General features: G+C 41.7%; 1 protein-coding gene across 1 annotated transcript in view; it reads right to left on the reverse strand.

Moving 5' to 3' along the window:
* The window catches only part of VPS13B (vacuolar protein sorting 13 homolog B), a 913989-nt gene that overhangs the window by 747226 nt on the left and 143403 nt on the right, over positions 1–23360 (reverse strand). The window contains exons 8-10 of the mRNA XM_074944046.1: positions 6200–6468; positions 3235–3330; positions 2734–2856 (exon numbers count right to left, since the gene is read on the reverse strand). Of these exons, the coding sequence (XP_074800147.1) occupies positions 2734–2856; positions 3235–3330; positions 6200–6468 (488 nt within the window). The remainder of the gene's footprint in view (positions 1–2733; positions 2857–3234; positions 3331–6199; positions 6469–23360) is intronic.

The following is a 23360-nucleotide window of genomic DNA, read 5'->3' on the forward strand; positions in this document are numbered from 1 at the left end:
AGTGCACCATCAAAATGAGCACTTCTGGCCCCGATGATGCTTTACCGGGCCGGGTTGGGCAGGTGAGTGGGAGGAGGAAGGGTGGCAACAACTAAAACTCATATCTCTAGCCTTTCTGCTTGCAGACCCCTGCCAAGGCTGCCAGGGCCTTGAAGGTGGGGGGCAGCCGGAACTGCTTCCTCACCTACTGACGTGTATGCAGACCCAGCAAGCAGAAGGTGGCCCAACAGTCCTTTAGTCCATGCAGCCTCACATCTGTTTGTTCTGCAAAGAGACCACTCCCATCAAACAGGAGGTCCTGGATGGAGGACTGCATCCCCTGGAACAAGCCCACAGTTTGAAGCCAGGAACTGTGCCTCATGATCACCACTGATGCAACCACAGTGGCCACTGAATCGGCCACATCCCACATCATTTGGAGGGAGAATCTTGTCGCTGTTGTACCCGCCTACATTGGGCCTTGAATTCTTGGGCCAAGTCCTGGGGCAGGGAATCCTTGAACTTACGGAGGGAGTCCCATAAGTTAAAGTTATATCTCTGCAAAAAAGCCTGGTGGTTTGCAACCCTGAACTGAAGGCTGGCCGTTGAATAAATTTTCCTTCCAGAAAGATCCAGCGTCTTGGCCTCCTTAGTTTTGGGGGTAGAACTGGTTTGCCTGTTGGCTTCAGAAACGGCCAGCAACCCTAGAGGTGGGTGGGTGTACAAGCATTCAAACTGCTTGGCTGGGACAAAATATTTCTTTTCAGCTCTCTTGGAGGTGAGTGGGACTGAAGACGGGGTTTGCCAGAGGGTTTTGACTATCTTTAAGACCCCATCGTGCACCGGAAGATGTCTGACTTCTCCACCATCTCCTCAACGTCCAGTGGCCACCCTTCAGAGCAGGACCTAGTGCTCCTTGAAATCCTTCATGGGCTAGCTGGAGGGGGCCCTGTCATCGTCCTCTCCAGATGAAGCTGTGGCAACTGGTCCACCAGGGGAGAGCCCGGGTCATTGTTACCCGTGGGGGGGAGAGGGTTTTGGGGTGCGCACTCACTCCTCCACCCCAGCGTCCAATTGTGTTTTGTGCACTAAGTCTGGCACCGCTGGTTGCTTTTCCTAATTGGCGACCAAAGATTGGTGCAATGGGGACATCAACATAACCAGAATGCCCCAGGCGTTCCAGTAGAGCCACTGCACCGGCCACTGGCCCTGCTGCCAGGACAGCATTGAGGAGGCTGACGCAGCCTCAGGTGCCCAGTCGTGCCAGTGCTGCCTTGGTGATAGGCTGCACTCCCTTTCCAAGCCAGAGGAATCCCCTTTCGGTGATCACGGTGGGGCCAGCAACACCCGAGTCTAACCGCTAACCCTTGCTGTGGGTGAACAATGCCTCGAATTGGCAGATCGGTGCGGGATCGGTATCATGTCGGAGAACGTTCCCATGGTCTAGGTGATGGCAACCTACGTCATGGAGACAGCTGGCAGGAGGATGACCAGTGCCAGCCATACAGTGGCCAATGCCTCCCTCCAAGTGAACCTCGTTGAGAGGGTGGAGACCAGGAGCATGGTGTCGGCAATCTAAAACGTTGAATCTAAAACAGTGCTGTTGCGGAGACCTGGAGTGCAGCGACAGAGAGCGCTGCCTCTGCTCCAGGGTCTGGGGCGGGGTGGATATTCACTTGACCTCTGTGGGTTTATTATGGCTGACTTGTTCTTGTGGGGAATCTTTGCCAGGTCCATCACAGCATGCAGTGCCAGCTGCACTGGGAGAGTCCTTTGCTTTCTGGGCACCGGGAGGGCCTGAGAAGGCATTGACCCCGCTATGAGTCTGGTCCCCTACCACTCTCTGGATTCAGTGGCAGATCCCTCGAGGGGCTAGGAGGCCCATTTGGGGAGGCACCCCCATGTAGTTCCGGGGTGGACTGGTGACCTGAACTGGGTCCTTTACCCAATGCCCCTTGGCCTTTCTTGCCCAGTGCCAGGAAGTCACACATCTTTGACTTCTTTTTGGGCACCAGCAAAGGGGAGCGCTGCCGGGGGTGCACTGCGCACCAAGGCCGAAGTGGTGGGAGTCAAGTCCGGCCAGGACGGCTCTGAGGCTGGGCAGAAGGCAGCCTCCATGAGAAGGAACCGAGAGGACATAGGCTAGGCGGCGCCTGATATATCAAGGCATAGCACAGCACTCCAGAGGGCACCACAGCCAACCCATCAGATACCGCTAAGGCAAAAATCTCTGACAACTGTGCACATGGGCATGCACACACCTAGAATGCAATCAACATGAGTAAGCACTCAAAGAACAACCATGGTTGTTGCAGGGAGAAGGATAGGGAGTTCAGAGGGTAGCATCCAGGATTCAATACAAACAATCATACGTGGCATGATTGTTGCAAAATAACTATCTCTGAGAAACATTTAGAGATGTTCAGATGGAAGATGCTGTGTAACTGCAATCTATTAGTAGCTGTAGGATTATTAAATAAGAAACCCTTGGCAAATAAATATGCAGGAAATTGCATTACTAAGAAATAAGTGTATAGTTTCTATGGTTCAGTAACTGTATAGTATCCCCTCTCTCTGAGTGAGACAGTTCCCCCAAATCATGCCAGTTATACATACTACCACTAAACACAGGATTTCTGTGACACTGTACTCTTCACCACACCTAAGAAAAGTAAATATTTTTAATATTTTAAATCAATAAAGCACATCATCTTTGCTGTATTTAACAATCAGCAGTATTTCAAATGAACTTACTTTATCACTTCTGTTCACATTCTCTTCAAAGTCTTTAATTCCCATAATTCCTTTAAGGCACATAGCTTGGCAACCAACAAAACCTATTTGGCAGTCAAAGAAAGGTTCTCCCATCATAAGGGCCTATTGGAGGGGAAAAGTTATATAACAACGTGTAGTATAGCGACTGAAGATATTAAAAACTAAAAATTGAAAAAGTAGAGAAAATTTTAAAATAATATATGGTAAGCTTTACAGGTGTGGCTTTTAATTAATCAAGAAATGAATTCAATAACAACATTTTTAAAAGTACACTCTTACCAAATCTTAGTACTATGGTGTTCTAACTTTGCAGTAATGGAGAATAGGAATTACTTTAGTGAACTATCTAATAAAGTAGAAATATACAACCAAATATTAACTGCTATTTCAAATATTTAACTGATGAAAAATATTTATTATACATCAATTTGCAAAGACATTTACTATAACCTGAAAAATCTAGTCATAATGGAACATTACCTCAACTGTGGTTCCTTCTTGCTCCCAGCATATAACTTCTTTGGATTTTACTTTCTGAGGGCTATAATAACTACTTTCAGCTTGCATTTCAGTAAGCTATGAAACAATGATAAACACCTTATATTAGCCAATATTAGCATTAAACAGCAATAATCTGTCATTACTATATAGAATTGATGAAGACAAATTAAACGTTAGTATAGGCCAAAAATTATTATTAGGCAGGAAACAGGTGCAGTAAAAACAGCTGTAACGTATTATCCATATTAGAATATGCGAACTTCTAGCTGAATATGCCAATTTAATCTCAAGTATTGCTAAAAAAAGTTTTAAAACACTTTAGTATTTTTATTTAGTTGTCCTTTTACACCAACAATGTATAAAATTAAAGTAACAGATATGCAGCTGTAATACACATGCCAGTTTATAATCTGCTCTAAAAATCCATAAACTTATTGAAACATTTATCCTGCATAGTAAATAATTCACAGCATAAATAATATTAAAGAAAACATTATGAATTTGAATAATACCTAAACTTCTTTTTTCTCACGTTATTTTAAAATAAAACTCTATTAAATTTTATTTTCTATGCTCTAAATACTTAAAAATTTATCAAAACTTTAAAGCAGTAAATCATACAATGGAAAAAGTACATTATACAGTTAAACACTCTATTATATGAAGTTTTAGTACAACTTTTCTTAGTTTTGCATTTTTATAGTTTGATCTGCTGAAATTAATAATTCAAGTTTTAATTTTTACATAATACACACCGGCTCTCATTACTTAGTTATTTCCAAGAGAGTGTAGAAATGGCTGCTGTTTCTAAGTAAAATTCTGTAATCCAAAAGCTCAAGTAAAATTGGTTTTTAAAAACAAAAACAAAATAAAACAAAAACTGATCACTGTTCAGCTGTGTGCAATTATTGTGGAGGAAAAGCAATTAATTGATTAAAAGAACTCAGACATTACAAGAACAATTTTCAACATTATTAGAAAAATGCTACATTTAATTTGGCATGATTTTTTAGCTGGAATGGTATCAACTGTTCAGAATGCTAATGTAGAAACTTGACCTTATTTTTTGACCAAAATATGAACCACAAATTAATTCCATTCATTCTTTGCATGCAAGCAGAAAAATGAATTCTAATGTTTTCCTCCTAAATGTCACCATACTGCTCTCATATACCACTTTACATTCTAAAAATATAAAATGCAAGATGCCATAATTTATAAGTAATTTTTACCACAACATAAGATTAAATGCACAAGCCTATTAACACAACATTAAGAGGCCCAATCCTGCAACCCTTGCTCACGTAAATCAGTGGTTCTCAACTAAGGGTACACATACCTATGAAGATATGCAGAAGTCTTCCAGGGGATACATCAACTCATCTAGATATTTGCCTAGTTTTACAACAGGGTACATAAAAAGCACTAGCAAAGTCAGTACAAACTAAAATTTCATACTGACAAAATGAGAAAGTAAGCAATTTTTCTGTAATAGTGTGCTGTGACACTTTTGTATTTTTATGTCTGATTTTGGAAGCAAGTAGTTTTTAAGTGAGGTGAAACTTGGGGTATGAAAGACAAACCAAGCTCCTGAAAAGGGTACAGTAGTCTGGAAAGGTTGAGAACCACTGACGTAAATAGGTCCAATTACTTCAATAGGATTTCTCATGTGAGCAAGGGCTGTAGAACCAAGATTCAATACTGCACATGGGAATACAAAACAAAGCAAAACCATTTAAGTTCCAACTGCAATTTTTAAAAAATTACAACTCCCATACTTTTAAACAAAAACAAGGTAAGTGAAAATCATGGGAAAGCTGCATATTTTCCTCCACTCATATTAATTAACATTTTTAACTAAACAGAAGACAAAGCTATGTTTCAAGTCCCTAATAAATCCTTTAAATAAAATTACTTACATTCTTACATCAGATTAAAGTGTTAAATAATTAGCAGCTGTCAAAGCTGAAGTGGTTGAAACTTTTTCATCAACATGCCTTTTTAAAATGCAGATTCTCCACCATCCATTCTTTTCATGCTCTAAAGCATTCTGGCCTTTATTCAACATGTGCCTAACTATAAACTCATCATTAGTCTTCAGTCGGGCTACTCATGGACATAAAATTCGACATGTGTTTAAATACTTTGCTAAACTAGGCCCGGGTTTTTATCAAATTAATTCCTGTCAGTAAATCTTAGTGTTTTATCAGTATTTAAGTTATTAACAATAATACATAAAATCAATTACTGCTTTCTGAAAACTCATAACAGGAATAAGCAGAGATTTATTTATTATTTGAGATTATTTTGATCACTGATTTATGAGAAAATTTATACAAATCTCAGTATCTCTCTCTCTCTGTGTATACATATAAAATTTCTTACTTTACTGTTCCTAAGGTGACTCCCAACAGAAGTACAAGTATTTAAAAATTATGTCAACTAAAATTTACTTTAATCTTGGATGTTCCAGAGTAACAGGTCCAGTTCTATCTATTACTACACAGTAAAGAAAATAACTCCAGCCATTATCAAATTGCTATATCAGCAAAAGTACTTTTACAAGAAATCAAGTGAATTTGCAAAAATGTCATGTAGACTCAGAAGCCAATATTAAAATAAAAGTTCATGGATACTTTTCAGTATTAAGAACTTTTTTTTTCTTTCAAGTTTTTTTATCTATTTTAGTGCTAAATTAAAATGGTTTCCCTTCAGAACTGGATTGTTTTTCATTGAACTAAATTTTATATCAATCATCTCACAAACCCAAGTTAACTGCAAATTGTTTGATGAAGAATAAAACTGTTCAATTGCTTCATATTTTCAGCAATATAAGTCTTTCCTCTCTTTATTAAAAAGACAAATAACCACACACTGAAATCTAATACATTAATTCATTGCTCTGCAAAACAATTATTAGACTATAATGTAGAGATGTACTTACCTTGAAAGTCACAGTTGCCTTTGTGCAGTAAAACCCAATAGAAACAATAGGATCCTTAAGGGCCTGGGATTTGTGTTGATGCAGTATTGTTCCACCTTCTGTTCCAGTATAGTCATCCTCTCCATCATCATAACTCACAATAGCAGGGACAAAAGACCAGGCCCAGGAAACCCATCCCTGCTGCTGATCATCATCTTGATGCATGTAGGGTTCTTGGTTAATATACTGGGTAGAATATTGCATATCTGAACCTGTTTCATCTTCTACACCTTTTGACACAAAATATAAATCAAATTTCAACTCAACAGTGATTAAAGGCTCTTCTTTTATGCAATGTTCACAATTATAATATGCAGGCAGTTATCTGGGGTAAGTTTTACACACCATTCTCTTGTCTCTAGTCTCATTAATACCAATATAGATTTTTATAAATAAAAGTTTCCCGCTAAGGCTTCCTAAGCTCCTAAAAAATTGGTTTTTTTAGATTTTAAGGTAGCAAATCTGAGCTCTGATGACTTTCACCAATATTTTCCATTATGATTACAGAAATGCTATGCACTTCAAACGTTTTTCTCTATGGTACATGTTTTTCAGTCATATTCGGTTCTCCGTCATTGAGGCTATTCATAAAGTTTCAAACCAAATCTCATTAAGTAAGGCAATCTTACAACTTTAAAGTTCAATTTTATGAAAAGTGGGAGGAAAGCTTTGTTTTTAAAACCCACAGCAATGAAAGTTCAACACAGTCGTATGCTGATGCCTGTATACTATGGTGATTGCTACCCTATAAATACACTATATTAATCTTAATTATACAATATTCCCTTATTTTCAGAGATGTGTACTGTAACTCCACCATATAATTCACAATACTCAAAAATAGCACCCAGTTTTAGCACAGAAGAACTTTTAACTTAATGTCAAATAATGATGTTGGCCTTTATTTTGGTTTCTTTTCCTCCTAATTTGGGGCTTAATGTATCACATTATTTTTCTATTTACTGCTTTCTTTTCTGCCCTTCAGGGTACTCACAATTTTAATGACAACTTGAGAGTCCTTCCTGTTTATGAGATAAAACCTTAGATAGTAAACTCTTTGGGACAAGAAGGTTACTATTTTTTCATGTTTGTACAGCTCCTAACTCAATATGGCCCTGAACTCAAGGCGCTACAGAAATACATAATGCAAAAACACTGAAGTTAATGGCTGATGGCTGTTTCAAAATAAATTGAGAGACGAATTCTCTGACAAACAATAAAAACACAAACTAAATAACATATGGCATATATTCTAGGAACAAAACCCCTGTTGACCAGAAGGGAGGGAAAAGAGACAACAGGTATTGAAGTAAATAAGAATGGTATGATCTTGCTCCCACTGATGTTCATGACAAACCATCCAGTGACGTCAATGGAATAGAATTGAGTGTGAAGGAAGAAAATGAGTCGAAGGTATTTTTAATTGTTTTTTTATTTTGAAATAATTTCCCATTTTATATACCCATTTTCATTCTTTTCTGTATGGTTCTCCTTCCTGCTCTGCACCCAATCTAAATTTTGGGATTTCCCTGTTAAAACTCACGTAGGCAGAAGCAGAGCTGGCCATCTTAGTTACTGACAAATAGCCTGAATATATTTACAGTATAATGTTGCCTAAATATTATCACTGCATGTGGGCATGTTGCTTCATGGGGAGGGAGGAACAGTCACTATCGTAAAACAAGTGAAAATCTAAATTAGACACACAAGAAATTAAAATAATTGACCAAAGAAAGAGGAGGAACAGGACAAGGAACAAGGAAAACAACAAATTATTGTGATTTTTTTTATGTTGTATATTCCTGTATCTTATGGGTCTTGATATTTATTTTGAGAAAGGGTAAAGGAAGAGCTCAATAGAAGGCCCTGGATTAGAGCTCAGCAGTGGAAAGCTAACAAAATAAGTGAATTTTGAAGAAAAATCTAAAGACGTCAAGTGACCTGATTTTTAGGAAGAAACAGGACTCTCCAGGTTTGAAGGAAAGAGGCAACATCACAAAAGGTATAAGTAGAAAAAAGAGGAAGGAAACAACACAGCACAAAATGTAGGAATAAAACAAGGAGTAGAAGGAAAAGAGAGATAATAAAAAGCAAGGTTGGAAAAATACACCCTTCTTAACTTATTAGAAAGCTTTGCTGAGTTGAGTACCATCAACTCCTGCAAATCTGAGTTGCCATTTAAATAAAAGGTTTTAATCCTTATGGTTGTTCAGATCACCTTGCAAATAGGAGTACCATGTAAACTAATGCAGTGCTATCTTCCAAAATCTGCAAAAATCCGCGGCTCAAAAAAGAGGAGGTGGGAAGGAGAGGAGCAGAAACCAAGAAGGGAAGGGAAGCCAAGAAGGGAAACATGGTATATAAAAATGAGAGCTGTTGTAAGTTACAGCTGCAAAGTTTCAATACAAAGTTCATTTATAATAATTTATAATTAAATATAGACAGGACTATAAACCATACACAACGGTTTCATCCATTTTAAATTGCAGTGTGAGATTTAGAGGACAAGGCAGCACGGGTTTTTTTCTCCCTGGTTAGTGGATATTAAGTCATTTTTTCAAGCTCTGATAAAAGGAAACAAGGGCAGAAATTAAGCAAAGAAGAATTAATTAAGATGAGATCAAGGGAGTTCAGTTCTGTGTGGAAAGAGGTTCAAAGTCAGTAAAGGAAAGGGGTCACATGACTGAATGGTGGGAAAGGAGGTGGTTTCAGTTTATCCCAAATATTGCAACTGAAGAGGAACCAGCTGAGGAGACTGAAGAAGTTGTTACAGGGTTAGTGTCAAGAGACCACTATAGCATGAAGCAGAGCCAGGAAGAGAAAAAACTATTACTAACCTGTTCCTTAACTGATGTTCTTCATGATATGCTGTACATGTCTTTTCCACTTTTGGTGTGTGTGCCTTCTGCGCATGATTGTAGGAAATTTTTATCCTCAGTGGTACCATTTGGAGCAGCTCGAGTGCCCACTGCTGCTGCACACCCCCCTATGTGCAAGAATAAAGGCCAGAGCCACCCTGACCCCCTCAGTTCCTTCTTGTCAGAAATTCCCACATGAATGGGCAAGAGGGCAGGCTGTGAAATAGATATGTGTAACATATTTCGAAGAACAACAGTTACAGAACAGATTAGTAACCATTTTTCCTTCTTCGAATGATTGCACATGTGCATTCCGCTCTTGGCGACTAACAAGTAACGAAATCAGGAGGTAGGATTGAAGTCTATCTGCATAAGGACTGGAGGACAACTTGCCCAAATCTCTCCTCGTCTTTAGAATGCTGAGTGATGTCATAATAGGATGCAAACGTGTGTACTTAAGATGAAGCTACTGTCCTACAAATGTCTAGGATAAGCATTTGAGCCAGAAAGGACGCAGAGGTCACTTACAATCTTGTTGAATGTGGTGTCACTCTGCTTGGTGGTGTAACACTAGCCAAGTTGTAGCACAAACGAAAACAGTTGGCTAGTTCTCAACTCCCTGACATTTGTGTGTCCAAAAAGTCCTTTATGGACCATTACCCTTGCCTATGTAGAGAATCCAGATGAGCCCCCAAACCCAGAGCAGATGCTGTCTGTCAGTCACTAATGTCAATGAAGGTTAATGTAGGACAAAGGGAACACCTACCACATATGTTTACAGGGTTTGTCCACCAATCCAGAGAGGCTAAAATCTGAGAGGGTATCCACACCACAAAGCTTCCAGAGTGAAAACTCAAAGAGAATACAGAGGCTAACCAAATCTGTAGTTCCCTGAGGCGCAACCTGGCATGACAGACTATGTATATATGCAAGAGGCCACGTGCTCCAGAAGCCTCATACAATTCCATGCTCTTGTGTTTACGTGAGCCTTGATACCTAAAATGATAGATCAAATTGTCTGAAATCTTGGCCATGGAAGGAAAGCTCTAGCTTGAGTTAAGTCCAGGACTGCTCAAATGAATTCTATCCTCTGAACTAAGGACGGGATAGACCTCTCTGTGCTGATTAATAGTCCCAGTGCATTGAAGGTTGACTGGATAAGACTTACACTGGATAGTACCTGAACTCTGAACCAGCCTCTCTCAAGCCAGTTATAAGGATACACTTACACAGCCAACTTCCTCAGAAATGCAGCTACCACTGACATACATTTTCTACAAACTTGTGGAGCTGTGAAGAGGCTAAAAGGGAACATTATGAACTGGTAGTGAGATTGGTTTACCAAGAACCTTAATACTTCCTACAGCCCTGATAGATCACTACATGGAAGAACACATCTTATAAGTCAAGGGCAGCCTACCCGTCTCCAGGAAGGGAATAATCGGAAAATAATCAGCAAAACCATGAGAAACTTCATATTTTTCAGATATCTGTTGAATTGAGGCAGGTCTAAAATCAGTCAGACTTCCCTTTGCTTTCAGGTAAACAAATAGTGGGAATAAAAACCGAACCCTCTGTGACACTATGGAACCCCTTTTATGGCTCCCAATTGCAGGAGATATTGTAACTCCTGGAGGAGTACTTCCTTATGAGAGTGGTCCCTGAAGAGGGACAGAGAAAGAAGATGGGAAGGAGGGACAGAAACAAATTGAAGGGTGTATTCCATTTCCACGATGCTTAAAACCCATTTGTCTGAAGAAATTCGGGACCAAGAACCTAGGAAGTAGGATACACTATTTGAAAACAGAGAGCAAAGAGGCTGGAATTTTGGAGAATGGTATGGCATCCTTGACCAACCCATCAAAATGTTTGTTTAGCACCCCCACAGAGTGTCTGGATGAACCAGGAGCTGCTGCAGTAGGAAGAGGATATGGTCTGCGCCTATAACCTCTACTCTTTCCTTCGCAGATCCTGGAGAAGCACAAGAATGAATATCAGTGGGACTGCTAAGGATGAAAGTGTTTTCTTTTCAAGGCCAATGTATACATACCCAACATAACAACATTATCCTGGAGTCCTTTACACCATGAAGTTTCTCATCCATCTCTAACTGACGGAGGGATGACCCTTCAAATGGCTGGTCCTGAACAGTTTGCTGGACTTCTTACAGCAGGCCCAAAGACTGCAGCCATGAGCAGCCACACATGATAATGGCAGAGGCCATGATCTTAGCAGCCCATCAGCACCATCCAAACTGGCCTGTACTGATATTCTTGCCACCAGCTTCCCTTCATCTACCCGTGAAAATCTTGTTTTGCAACCTTCAGCAGCTTATCCTTAAACTTCAATATAGAGTCCCAGATATTAAAGTCATAACGCCATAATAAAGCCTGTGGGTTGGCTATTATAAGTTGTAACCCAGCTGTACAAAAGATTTTTCTACCAAACGGGACAAGTTTTTTGGCATCCTTTGATTTAGGAGTAGCAGCCTGCCGTCCCTGGCATAAAAATGCTCAATGCCTTGGCAGGATACACAGTAATGAGGCTCAGCCCTCTTGGGTGTGGGAGGAGGGGGTATGCCACAGGGCCTTGATGGGTGGGCTCTAAAATTGCCTCATTAATCGGTAAGGCCACACAAGACAGGCCAGCTGTGGTTACAATGTAAATAAGTCTATGGTACAACTCCCCAAACTTCCCTCCACTTGGATATCCAAGGCTGAGGCAACCCTTTTTAAGAGCTCTTGGTATAAGGCTTGGTGTTATCAAGTGTAGGTTAGGACACTCCAATGGATACTGCTTCATCTGGGGAAGAGGAGTATGGAGCTAACAGAGGTTGAGGCTGAGGACTTTTGCTACACTTGCAAGTTTGAGTGCATTAAATCAGCCCTGGATGCCCTATTTCCTGCGGTGTCCACACTGGCACGGCACTTAGAGCGCCTGGACTCCACAGCTGGAGCACCCCTGGTAATCCACCTCCACGAGAAGCACAGAGCTTGCTGAGCCCTGGCTGAAATGCCTGGGTGTCAGTGTGGATGATGTGTTGCATTATTGCACTGTAATTGGCCTCTGGAAACGTCCCATGATCCCCTGAAGTCAAGTGGCCACTCTGGTCATTGTTTTGAACTCGGCTGCGGGCATGCGGATATCCCCTTTCAAAGCTCTGTTTCTGACAGCCAGCATGTTATCTGCTCCGGGCCATAAAGCAAACCATTACTGTGGAATGCTCTTGCTGCAGAGGCACGCATTTGTGCGTGTGTGTGTGAGAGAGAGAGAGGGAGAGGGAGAGGGAGAGGAGGGAGGGGAAGGGCTGATGTTGGGGTTTCCCCCTGCTGCTGTCTGAACTTACAAGACAGCATACTGATACACTCTGCCCCGCAAAACAGTCTCTCCTCCCACATACACACAACACACTCCCTGTCACACTCCACCCCACCCCCCATTTGAAAAGCATGCTGCACCCACTTACATACTGGGATAGCTACCACAATGCACTGCTCTCTGTGGCGTTGCAAGAGCTGCTAATGTGGCCATGCCACTGTGCTTGCAGCTGACAGTCTAAACACACAGCTGCGCTTTCCCTGTTGCTGTCTCCGAGAGATGGTTTAACTCCCAGCACTCTACATCTGCAAGTATAGCCATAGCCTGAGTCTCCTCTGGCAACTGACTCACAGGATCCCCCAAACTGTTACTTCCTGCTCAGTACTGAGTGTGAGATCACAATGAACTCAACAAGAAAACTCCCCAAGCCTAATCAATGAAACTGAAGGGCAGTAGTGTGGGGAGGACATGGAGATGTGAGGAAACACCCATGGGTTCTCACAAGGCCACTGAAAAGGCATTGGACCTCAGTGCCTTACCAGCCACACGTTCCCATCAGCACAGTCTTCAGGGTCTTGGAAGTATCCTGGGCAGTTAGCTCTAGGAGGGGAGCAGTGAGATGCACTAGACACTTGTGAGACATAGGAGCCAATCCCTGAGTCAGAAGATGAAAAATCAGCTTCCTTTGACCACAGGGTACCACCAGTGATGGGACCAGTGCTGAGAACCCAGAGACAACTGAAGCGAGGCCATGACTGCCAGTTTTCCCCTCGACAGTACCATAAGATGAGAGCTCCAAGAGATGACAGACTGATTCTGTACCAGGTGCTAGACTGAGGGAGCTGAGATAGTGTGTGCTGATGGTACCAGCGGAGCAATTTTCTGCACCACCGGGGAAACCAGCACGGACAAACTCAAGTCCCTTGTTGCTGCAAAAGACTTTGGCATGGATGGTACTGGCATAGTTTCTTACTGGTGAGTAACAAGACAACAACACTGCAGAAACTTAATGCACCTCTTCAGGTACTTGACTCAACAGTGACTACCCAGTCAACAGTGCCTCCTTAGCCAACAACCGAGATGAGGAGTGCTTAGATTTGAATGCACTCTGCTTGAGTTTCTATCTCCCTGCTTGGTAAACTTACACACTGTAGATCTCTCCTGACTGCTTCCTTAAAAGCCTTGTTTCCTCCTTTGTACTGGAGATAGTGAGCGGTGCCAGGACTCAGCCAACATTGAGGGAGCTTGTCTCTCAGAAACGAAGTACTCTGCGCCCTCTCCATGCAGAAAGGCTCCAAAGGCAGTTTCCATCAAAAGAAACTTCAGCCTGGCGTCTCTATCTTTTTTTGTTGCTAGGCTTGAAGTCCTTACAAATTTGACAGTGATCCCATATGTGAGATTCATCCAGACATGTTAAACAGCTGGAGTGCAAGTCACTCTCAAACATCAGCTTGAAAAATAGAGCTTGAAGCCCAATGACCAAATCATTCCTCATATGGAGCTGAAAAAAATATGGAGCTGAAAAAAAATTTTCCCTCTGAGCAAAAATTTTTATCCACCAATAACAACAATGAACCAACAGGTAACAATCTACAAAAATAAACAATGCAAAGATCTTCCTAACGTAAGACCAACAGATTCCAACAACTGTTATGGATGATAAGAAGGAAATGAGTGGGTACAAGGGAACTCCACCCTTTATTTCTGCAAACAAGGGTGAGTGGCAGCAGAGGGCACTCAAGCTGCTCTGACAGGTACCGCCGAGGGGAAAATTTCCAACTGTGTATGGGGTGCACACACACTAAGATTGGAATACACATGCGCAATCACTCAAAGAACTATAGATGTGACTTTTGTGTGATCACCATCCCCCTACCCAAATACGGCTGGAGGCACATCCCTCTAGAAGCTCTCCCTATCACTCTCTAAAGGGCTATGAAAGTGCTGCACATTAACCAGGAGGTCTCACCCCAGTTAAAACGTTAAGTAAACTCCCTTTATTCTGGAGGGTGAATTTTTTGGTATAAGGTTGTTCGATCTCCATGTCCATTCAGTTTTCATCTCTCTGCTGAGGCTGACAATAAAAAAAAGGAGAGGTTACTCACTTTTTGAAGTAATTGTAGTTCTTTGAGATGTGTGTCCCCATGGGTTACCCACTTCAGGTGCATTTACACCCCATATACCTTTGGCAGCAGTGCCCGTTTGACCCGCATATGCCCCCTACACATCCTCGTGTCCTGCACCAAGATTATATAGGACTATGCAATCGAACTTCCCTCAGTTCATTCTCTACCGCAAATCCCCAAAGGGCACTCCAAAGCAGAGGGGAAGGAGGGCAGATAGTGGAGCACCCGTGGGGGAAAATAGTATAAAAAGAACAACGAGGAGTCCTTGTGACACCTTAGAGACTAACAAATTTATTTGGGCATAAGCTTTCGTTGGCTAGAACTGACTTCATCAGATGCATGGAGTAGAAAATACGGTAAGTAGGTATAAATATATAGCACATGAAAAGATGGGAGTTGCCTTATCAAGTGGGGGATCAGTGCTAACAAGGTCAATTCAATAATGGCGGATGTGGCCCATTCTCAACAGTTGACAAGAAGGTGTGAGTATCAACAGAGGGGAAATTATTTTTGCAGTGACCCAGACACTCCTGATCTTTACTCAGGCCTAATTTGATGGTGTCAAGTTTGCAAATTAATTCCAGTTCTGCAGTTTCTCGCTGAAGTCTGTTTTTGAAGTTTTTTTGTTGAAGAATGGACACTTTGAAGTGCTCTCCTACTGGTTTTTGAATGTTAAAATTCTTGATGTCTGATTTGTGTCCATTTATTCTTTTGTGTAGAGACTGTCCGGTTTGGCCAATGTACATGGCAGAGGGGCATTGCTGGCACATGATGGTATATATCACATTGGTAGATGTGCAGGTGAATGAGCCCCTGATGGTGTGGCTGATGTGGTTAGGTCCTATGATGGTGTCCCTTGAATAGATATGCGGACAGAGTTGGCAATAGGGTTTGTTGCAGGGATAGGTTACTGGGTTAGTGTTTCTGTTGTGTGGTGTGTAGTTGCTGGTGAGTATTTGCTTCAGGTTGGCAAGGGGCTGTCTATAAGCGAGGACCGGCCTGTCTCCCAAGGTCTGTGAGAGTGAGGGATCATCTTTCAGGATAGGTTGTAGATCCCTGATGATGCGCTGGAGAGGTTTTAGTTGGGGACTGTAGGTGACAGCTAATGGCGTTTCTTTGTTGGGCCTGTCCTGTAGTAGGTGACTTCTGGGTATTCTTCTGGCTCTGTCAATCTGTTTCCTCACTTCAGCAGGTGGGTATTGTACTTGTAAGAATGCTTGATAGAGATCTTGTAGGTGTTTGTCTGAGGGGTTGGAGCAAATGCGATTGTATCTTAGGGCTTGGCTGTAGACAATGAATCGTGTTATGTGGTCTGGATGAAAGCTGAAGGCATGTAGGTAAGTATACTGGTCAGTAGATTTCCGGTATAGGAAACCATCACTTGTTTGCACTGTAGTGTCCAGGAAGTGGATCTCTTGTGTGGACTGGCCCAGACTAAGGTTGATGATGGGGTGGAAATTGTTGAAATCCTGATGGAATTCCTCAAGGGCCTCCTTCCCATGGGTCCAGATGATGAAGATGGCATTAATGTAGCACAAGTAGAGGAGGGGCGCTAGGGGACAAGAGCTGAAGAAGCCTTGTTCTAAGTCAGCCATAAAAATGTTGGCATACTATAGTAACCATGTGGGTACCCATAGCAGTGCCGCTGACTTGAAGGTATAAATTGTCCCCAAATCTTAAACAGTTGTGGGTAAGGACAAGGTCACAAAGCTCAGCCATCAGGTTTGCCGTGACATTATTGGGAATACTGTTCCTGACGGCTTGTAGTCCATCTTTGTGTGGAATGTTGGTTTAGAGGGCTTCTACATCCATAGTGGCTAGGATGGTGTTTTCTGGAACATCACTAATGGACTGTAGTTTCCTCAGGAAGTCAGTGGTGTCTCGAAGATAGCTGGGAGTGCTGGGAGCGTAGGGCCTGAGGAGAGTCCACACAGCCAGACAATCCTGCTGTCAGGCTTCCAATGCCTGAGATGATGGGGCGTCCAGGATTCCCAGGTTTATGGATCTTGCATAGCAGATAGAATACCCCTAGTTGGGGCTCTAGGGGTGTGTCTGTATAGATTTGTTCCTGTGCTTCTTCAGGGAGTTTCTTGAGCAAGTGGTGCAGTTTTTTTTGGTACCCCACAGTGGGATCAGAGGGTAATGGCCTGTAGAATTTTGTGTCAGAGAGTTGTCTAGCAGTCTCTCGTTCACACTCTGACCTATTCATAATGACTACAGCACGTCCTTTGTCAGCCTTTTTTATTATAATGTCAGAGTTGTTTCTGAGGCTGTGGATGGCGTTGTCTTCTGCACAGCTGAGGTAATGGAGCAAGTGATGCTGCTTTTCCACAATTTCAGCCTGTGCATGTCGGCGGAAGCACTCTGTGTAGAAGTCCATTCTGTTGTTTCAACTGTCGGGAGGAGTCCATGTAGAATCCTTTTTCTTGTAGCATTGGTAGGAAGGTTTCTGTGGGTTAGTGTGCTGTTCAGTGGTGTGGTGGAAATATTCCTTGAGTCGGAGATGGCAAAAGTAGGATTCCAGGTCACCGGAGAACTGTATCATGTTTGTGGGGATGGTGGGGCGGAAGGAGAGGCCCGAGATAGGACAGATTCTATAAAAAGAGAAGCCCCACCATTTCTCCAACCCTTTGGGCAGAGGTGATAGCCACTAGAAAGGCCATCTGCATTGATAAATGAATGAGGGAAGTAGTAACCATTGGCTGAAAGGAAAAAATTGATAAGGCATAAGGAAATACATCCAAATTGGAGTGGGTTCCTTAACTTGAGGGAAAAGGTTCCCCAATCCTCTGAAAAACCTCACAGCTGTGGGATAAGTGAAAACTGAGAATCCCTCAACTGAGGAATGAAAGACTGTTATGACCGCTAGGATGGAACTAATAGATAAATCAGTCTTTTGAACTCTAGAAGGTAATCCCAAAATGGTCGAGAGGGACTACTGAGCAGGTGGAGAACATCTCTGAATACACCAAATGCTGAATCTTTTCTGAAGATAATGTATCTCATGGACTCCTTTCTATTGTTCATTAATACCTCTTGTGTCTCCTCAGAACAGGAAGTCTCTATTCCCATGAACCACTGAGGAGCCAAGCTTTGACATGAAGAATCTTCAGGTGGGGTTAAATATCTGACCAGCAAGGGAGACTCCATTTTATCAGAAAAAAGGAGGTCTCTGAATATATGAATTCCTGTGGTGTCACGTAAGTGTGAGGTACAGAGCCACTTCCACTGTTGGTACTGAGGACATAAGCTTTTCTAGTAGGTCTCTCCTGGTAAATATAGTCAGTACCCATGAAGATGTCTTAAGAGACACTGAGATTGTATGACAGGCATGGCACTTACTTGGTACCAAGAATATCTAGGACGATGATGTTGGTACAAACGGCACCAAAGGACATGTAGGTACTGCCTTCTCAGAAGAGAAGTGCTTAGACAGCTGTGGTGCAGCGCTCTGCTTCTGCAGTATAATCTCAGTACCGAAGCATGTTTGGTGCCTCCATTTTTAGAAGAGTAGGGAGCACCGGACATGAGGTTGGTATTGATGGCACTTGAAGCCTCAAGGTACCTAGACAGGACATGAGGTCTCTAAAATGGTCTTACTTGGAGGAGTCAGACTTCTTTGAAGTAGGCTCCTCTTGAGAAGAATATGTTCTCTTCTTATGGGTCTTCTCTGAAGATTTACCATGAGCAGATCCAGGTAAACATGTTGAAGTCAAAGGGGCACTGTGCTCACTGCCAGACTAATGTCTGGTAGAGAAGGAGGCGTCCTGGTCTGGATCTGAGGCCAGATAAAGAGAACGCTCCATCATTAAAAGTTTTAATCTTATCTCATGATTCTTCCTAGCCCTGCTCTTAAAAGCAGAGCAGATGGAGCATTTTGAGGAATATGCAACTCCCCCAAGGAGAGGATACAATGAGAATGCCCATCACTGACCTAGATAGCTTCCCAGGAAGAGAGGCACTGTTTGAAATCCAGAGAGCCTGGTATACCCCAGAGCAATGGTGATGTGAGGAGGAAGTTCTCCCCCATAAGAGGGAAGGGATTGAGACCAATCCCTCTAAGAGAAAGAAAGAAAGACAGAAAGAAAGAAAGACAGAAAGAACAAGAGTATTTTCAAACAGAAAGGCATACTAATGCGCCATCTAAGGCCAAGGCTGCTGAGAAGGAACTGAGGGTGGTTTGACCATGCAATCCCATATAGCCTCGGCACAGGGCATGAGGATGCTTAGGGCTCACACACAGGTTAAACAGGCACTACTAACCAAAAATCTCTGATCAAAGGTGCATGGGGTGTAAGCAAATGAGGTGAAATGGAGCAGCTCTGGGGTCACTACTTGAAGAAGACCCAAACAGTTTTAACTGATGGCTTTTTGGGGGGAATTTAGACACTTATCCACTAAGAACTGGACATAAGCCATTCATTGGTTTCATACAGGCAACAGGAAAGCCAGCAACTGGAAACTCCTGATGTTGATCTGAGCCAGCTCTGAACCGGTGACCCAGAGACAAAAGGGTCTGCATTCCATTACCAATCTCAAGTGTCACAGAGGGAGCAGAAAACAGTGTGAATCTGCAGAGGGGAGGGAAAGTCTCTGTCCAAATTGATTTTCTGTACATCTTAAAACAACAACATGGGTCACATAGAAATTCAACTTGAGTTTTGAAATTGACTTTTTTTTTCCTGACTGTTCAGATACTCTATTATCCACTATAAAAGATAACAGTGCATATAAAATTCAAGTAATATTTTTATCACATCCTAATCTTCCAAAAACACAAACTAATGTCTACTTTTGGTTTAGTATTTTTACTAGTAAGAATTTTATAGAGATACTAACAACAACCTTATGTTTTGACTGTGTGTGTCCATATACATTGACAGCGAGAGATTGTTTTGTCCCAACACATACTGCACAGCAGTCAAAACCCCCACAAAAATTACTTCACCACCACCAGAGGAAATAAATATTTTAAGCCATAGTCATTTTCTCCTTTTAAAAAACCCAAAAAAATATAACTGGATTGAAGTTAATACCTCATGCACATGAATAAGTTCTCAACTAGAGCCACATGGGACACATACAATGGGCAAACATATGAAGACGAAATAGTGATGGCTGTGATACTGATTTAAAAAGAGGATGAGAGGGATACCTAGCCAAACGCCCAGCTGTATTAAAATACTTTCCAAACAGGAGTTTTATCCAAACCACAAGAAACTGCAAATATTTAGTAATTACTATATTAGAAGGTTTAAAAAAAAAAAAAACCATCTTTTCCAGCCAGAAGCATTGAACTATAAAAGATGACAAGCTAGTGCTCACCCTGCTGCTAGCCAGAGTGGGGCGTGGGTGGGTTCAGGAGCAGTGAAGATGCCCTCTGGAATAGGGGAAGGAAACACTCAACTGTGAAGAGCTAAGGCAGCATTCAAAGTAACCATTTCTCCTTTACCCCCACTAGGCTCATCAAAAGAAATTTTGGGCCTGGATACATTATATTTCCTGGGATCCCACCCCTCCCATTTTACTTTTTGTCACACAGATGTTTTGGGGGGTCCCCTTGACCTCAGGGCCCTGATACAATCATCCCTCCTTGCATGCTTTCAGCCTGGATTCCCACCATCTGTTTGCCTTTGGAACCTGGGAGTTGCTTCTTTCTTCCCCTTTCCTCCTGTTACAAGGCATGGGGAAGAGGAGAGTAACATGCTGCATCTGGGCTTCAGCTCTGGGGTCTGTGTCACCCTCTTCCACTGTCACCAAGCAGTGAAGCTGGTACTGGGCAAGGTGATTGAGTCTCATGTGGTGGCAGTGGAGCATGAAGGGGGTTGATACAGCTTGCTGCCTGGGCCGGGAAGCCATTATGGGCTTCCTGTTTCAGACCCATTCTTAACCTAGTTGCTGGATCTCTGGTAATTCTGGTAAATAACTGCTGAGTAGTGATGCAAACTAAAAGCTTTAGATTAGTGAAGCTGAGCAAGAGCTTCAGGGGCAAAGCTGCAATTATCTATTCCTGTAGCTTTGAGTACTGGATAAAGAGATGAGTTTTGCCAGCCATATCTTTTATCAGTTTTGGACTATGAAAGGAAAAGCTATAAAACACACAGCTGTTGGTGTATTATAATAGAATTACATGCAGGGCATATCTGAAGACTTTTTACTTATTAAATTCATTGGGGAGCAAAAACAGAGTTGATCAAAAAGTATTTAAATATATTGTTATAATTTATTTTTCATTCACGCTGAGCTTTTAACTGTTTACATTCTGTATCTTGTCCTGAGGAAGTTTAAGCTGCATAAAAAGCTTAAACTTATCATTCAAAATAGACCAAGTAGTCCTATCTAATTTACAACATAGATTTTTCATTTGCTATACATCAAAAGAGAGAGTGGGTGAACAAGTTAAAAAGGGGAAAATGGAAGGAAGAGACAAGGAAGGACCCAATATAAAACAATACTTACACTAATTCTCACATATAAAATTTACTGGAATAAATTCCCTAAAGATCTCTTACTTGTGCAATCAACATTTACATGGTTGACAATGCAAGCTTGATGCTGACCTTGGCAGTTCTACGGGCACAATCGTTATGTAAGCAAATGGGTTCTTGAACAATCTCAGGTTATTAAATCTAAATAGGAATCCTGTTAACATCACACACATTTTTTTCTTGCAACTTTCTGCCGCCCCAAATGTATTTATTATTGCCAGTACAGGGAAATTACCAGATTCATTTTTTGAGCAAATTCCTCAATGTGCTTCATACAGTTATCAGATAGCAGTGGTACCATACAGGTTCTTATTCCAAAAGAAGATGTATCATTTAGATTCACAACGTATATGACAAAAAACTCAAGTATCACAGAGTAACTGGTAATGATTATTGACTATGCCAGCAGTTCCAACTTTAGGTGTTTACATGCACTTACCTCGTGAAATGTAAGAAAGAATGTAGGCCTTGAGCCACCACAAATGTATGTGGACAGCAAGCAATGCTGATGAACCAATTTTTGCGTTATTGGAAATGATACCACTACCACCAAAAACCAAAATCCTATAGACCAAATTCTAGTCTGAAAGCCATTCCCCACATCCCCTGCTAAAAACAGAATTCCATTCTAGAAAACCTGACACCATGATAATTGCAGTGTGAATGCAATATTATAACAAAGTCACATTATCAGTGGAGAATGCCTATATAAAGTTTCCAAATATTTTACTCTTTCATACAAAAAGATCATCCATGGTTCAAATAGCATGGGGTCTAATACTGAAATATAGTAGGATTTGGGGACTATTATTGATTCCTATGTCAAGAGTAGCATCCAGTTACTCTGGAACAGTTTCTGGCGGCTACCGGGCCAGACAAACAGATGACTTCTAGGCAAACAATACTCTTAAAGAAAGAAATTGTAACTCTCTTTCACTGCTGAGCTGTCATACAGCCTGCTAGACATGGAATGCTCTTTAAGTGTTCTGCTATAGTGAAGTTTCAGCTTCTGTTCCACAAGGTGCACTGTCTCAAGAGACACTCCACATCAGAATCTTGTTTCCATTTGTTAGATTGTGTTTCCACACAGTCTCCCTACCCAAAATCAACTCTTTTAGCCTTTTATAAATTGAAACTAGCTAAAACCAGAGCTAACAAGTACAGAGAAAAGGGGGAGGGAAGGGGGGAAATAATCATCCAAACTTGTTAGGGAAATCCTGTTTAGCTAAAGAGCATGCCAAACTCATCCACCAATTTGATCAAGGAACCAAGCCACAAATACAGTAAGTGCTGAACCAATAATGTGTTTGTTTTGACTCCTTTAGGTCAATCTAAGTCAAGTGATAGCAATTAGGCTTCACTCATAGGAAGCGCTCAAAAATTGCCTACATTTTGCAATTTTTTCAACCTAACAATTTTCATCTTCTTTTCAGGCAAATGGGTAACATATGGGGGTGCACACATAGCTACATTACAGAAATAAAACACAAAGCCTCAATTTTTCCCCTCTACAAGGCAGCTACATATCCACAGAAAAACCATTTAAAGAAAATGCTAGAGAAATAATCTAGTATTTAGCTTTATATGAGCAACTAATAAAAACAAATAAACCTGAGAGACAAACCTATACCGCTCAAAATTCAAGAAAGCTAGCAGAGAGTTTGGTGTCTGTGACAGATGGGGAATATTCCCTTTGAGAGAAAATGCTAAACAAAATCTGAATAGATCTGTACAATGCATCAACAGAAAAAGTCTCAACTCTGGGCAAAGTTGTTGCCCAGGCAAACACCCTGGGCAAAGTTATTGCCACTAAAAAGACAGTTTTTTAAAGTAAGAGGATGCAACAAAACTGACGCTATTAAGTTTACTGGTTGAGGAAGTTTTTATCTTCAAAATTAACTATTGCTTTGGTGATTTGTGCTTATATACAAATGCACAAAGCCTTGGAAACAAGCAGGGAGAACTGGAGGTCCTGGTAATGTCAAGGAACTATGATGTGATTGGAATCACAGAGACTTGGTGGGATAACTCACATGACTGGAGTACTGTCATGGATGGTTATAAACTGTTCAGGAAGGACAGGCAGGGCAGAAAAGGTGGGGGAATAGCACTGTATGTAAGGGAGCAGTATGACTGCTCAGAGCTCCGGTACGAAACTGTAGAAAAACCTGAGTGTCTCTGGATTAAGTTTAGAAGTGTGTGCAACAAGAGTGATGTAGTGGTGGGAGTCTGCTATAGACCACCGGACCAGGGGGATGAGGTAGATGAGGCTTTCTTCTGGCAGCTCACGGAAGCTACTAGATCGCATGCCCTGATTCTCATGGGTGACTTT

The sequence above is a fragment of the Natator depressus genome, chromosome 2 (genome assembly GCF_965152275.1).
Source record: "Natator depressus isolate rNatDep1 chromosome 2, rNatDep2.hap1, whole genome shotgun sequence".
Classification (NCBI taxonomy): domain Eukaryota; kingdom Metazoa; phylum Chordata; order Testudines; family Cheloniidae; genus Natator; species Natator depressus.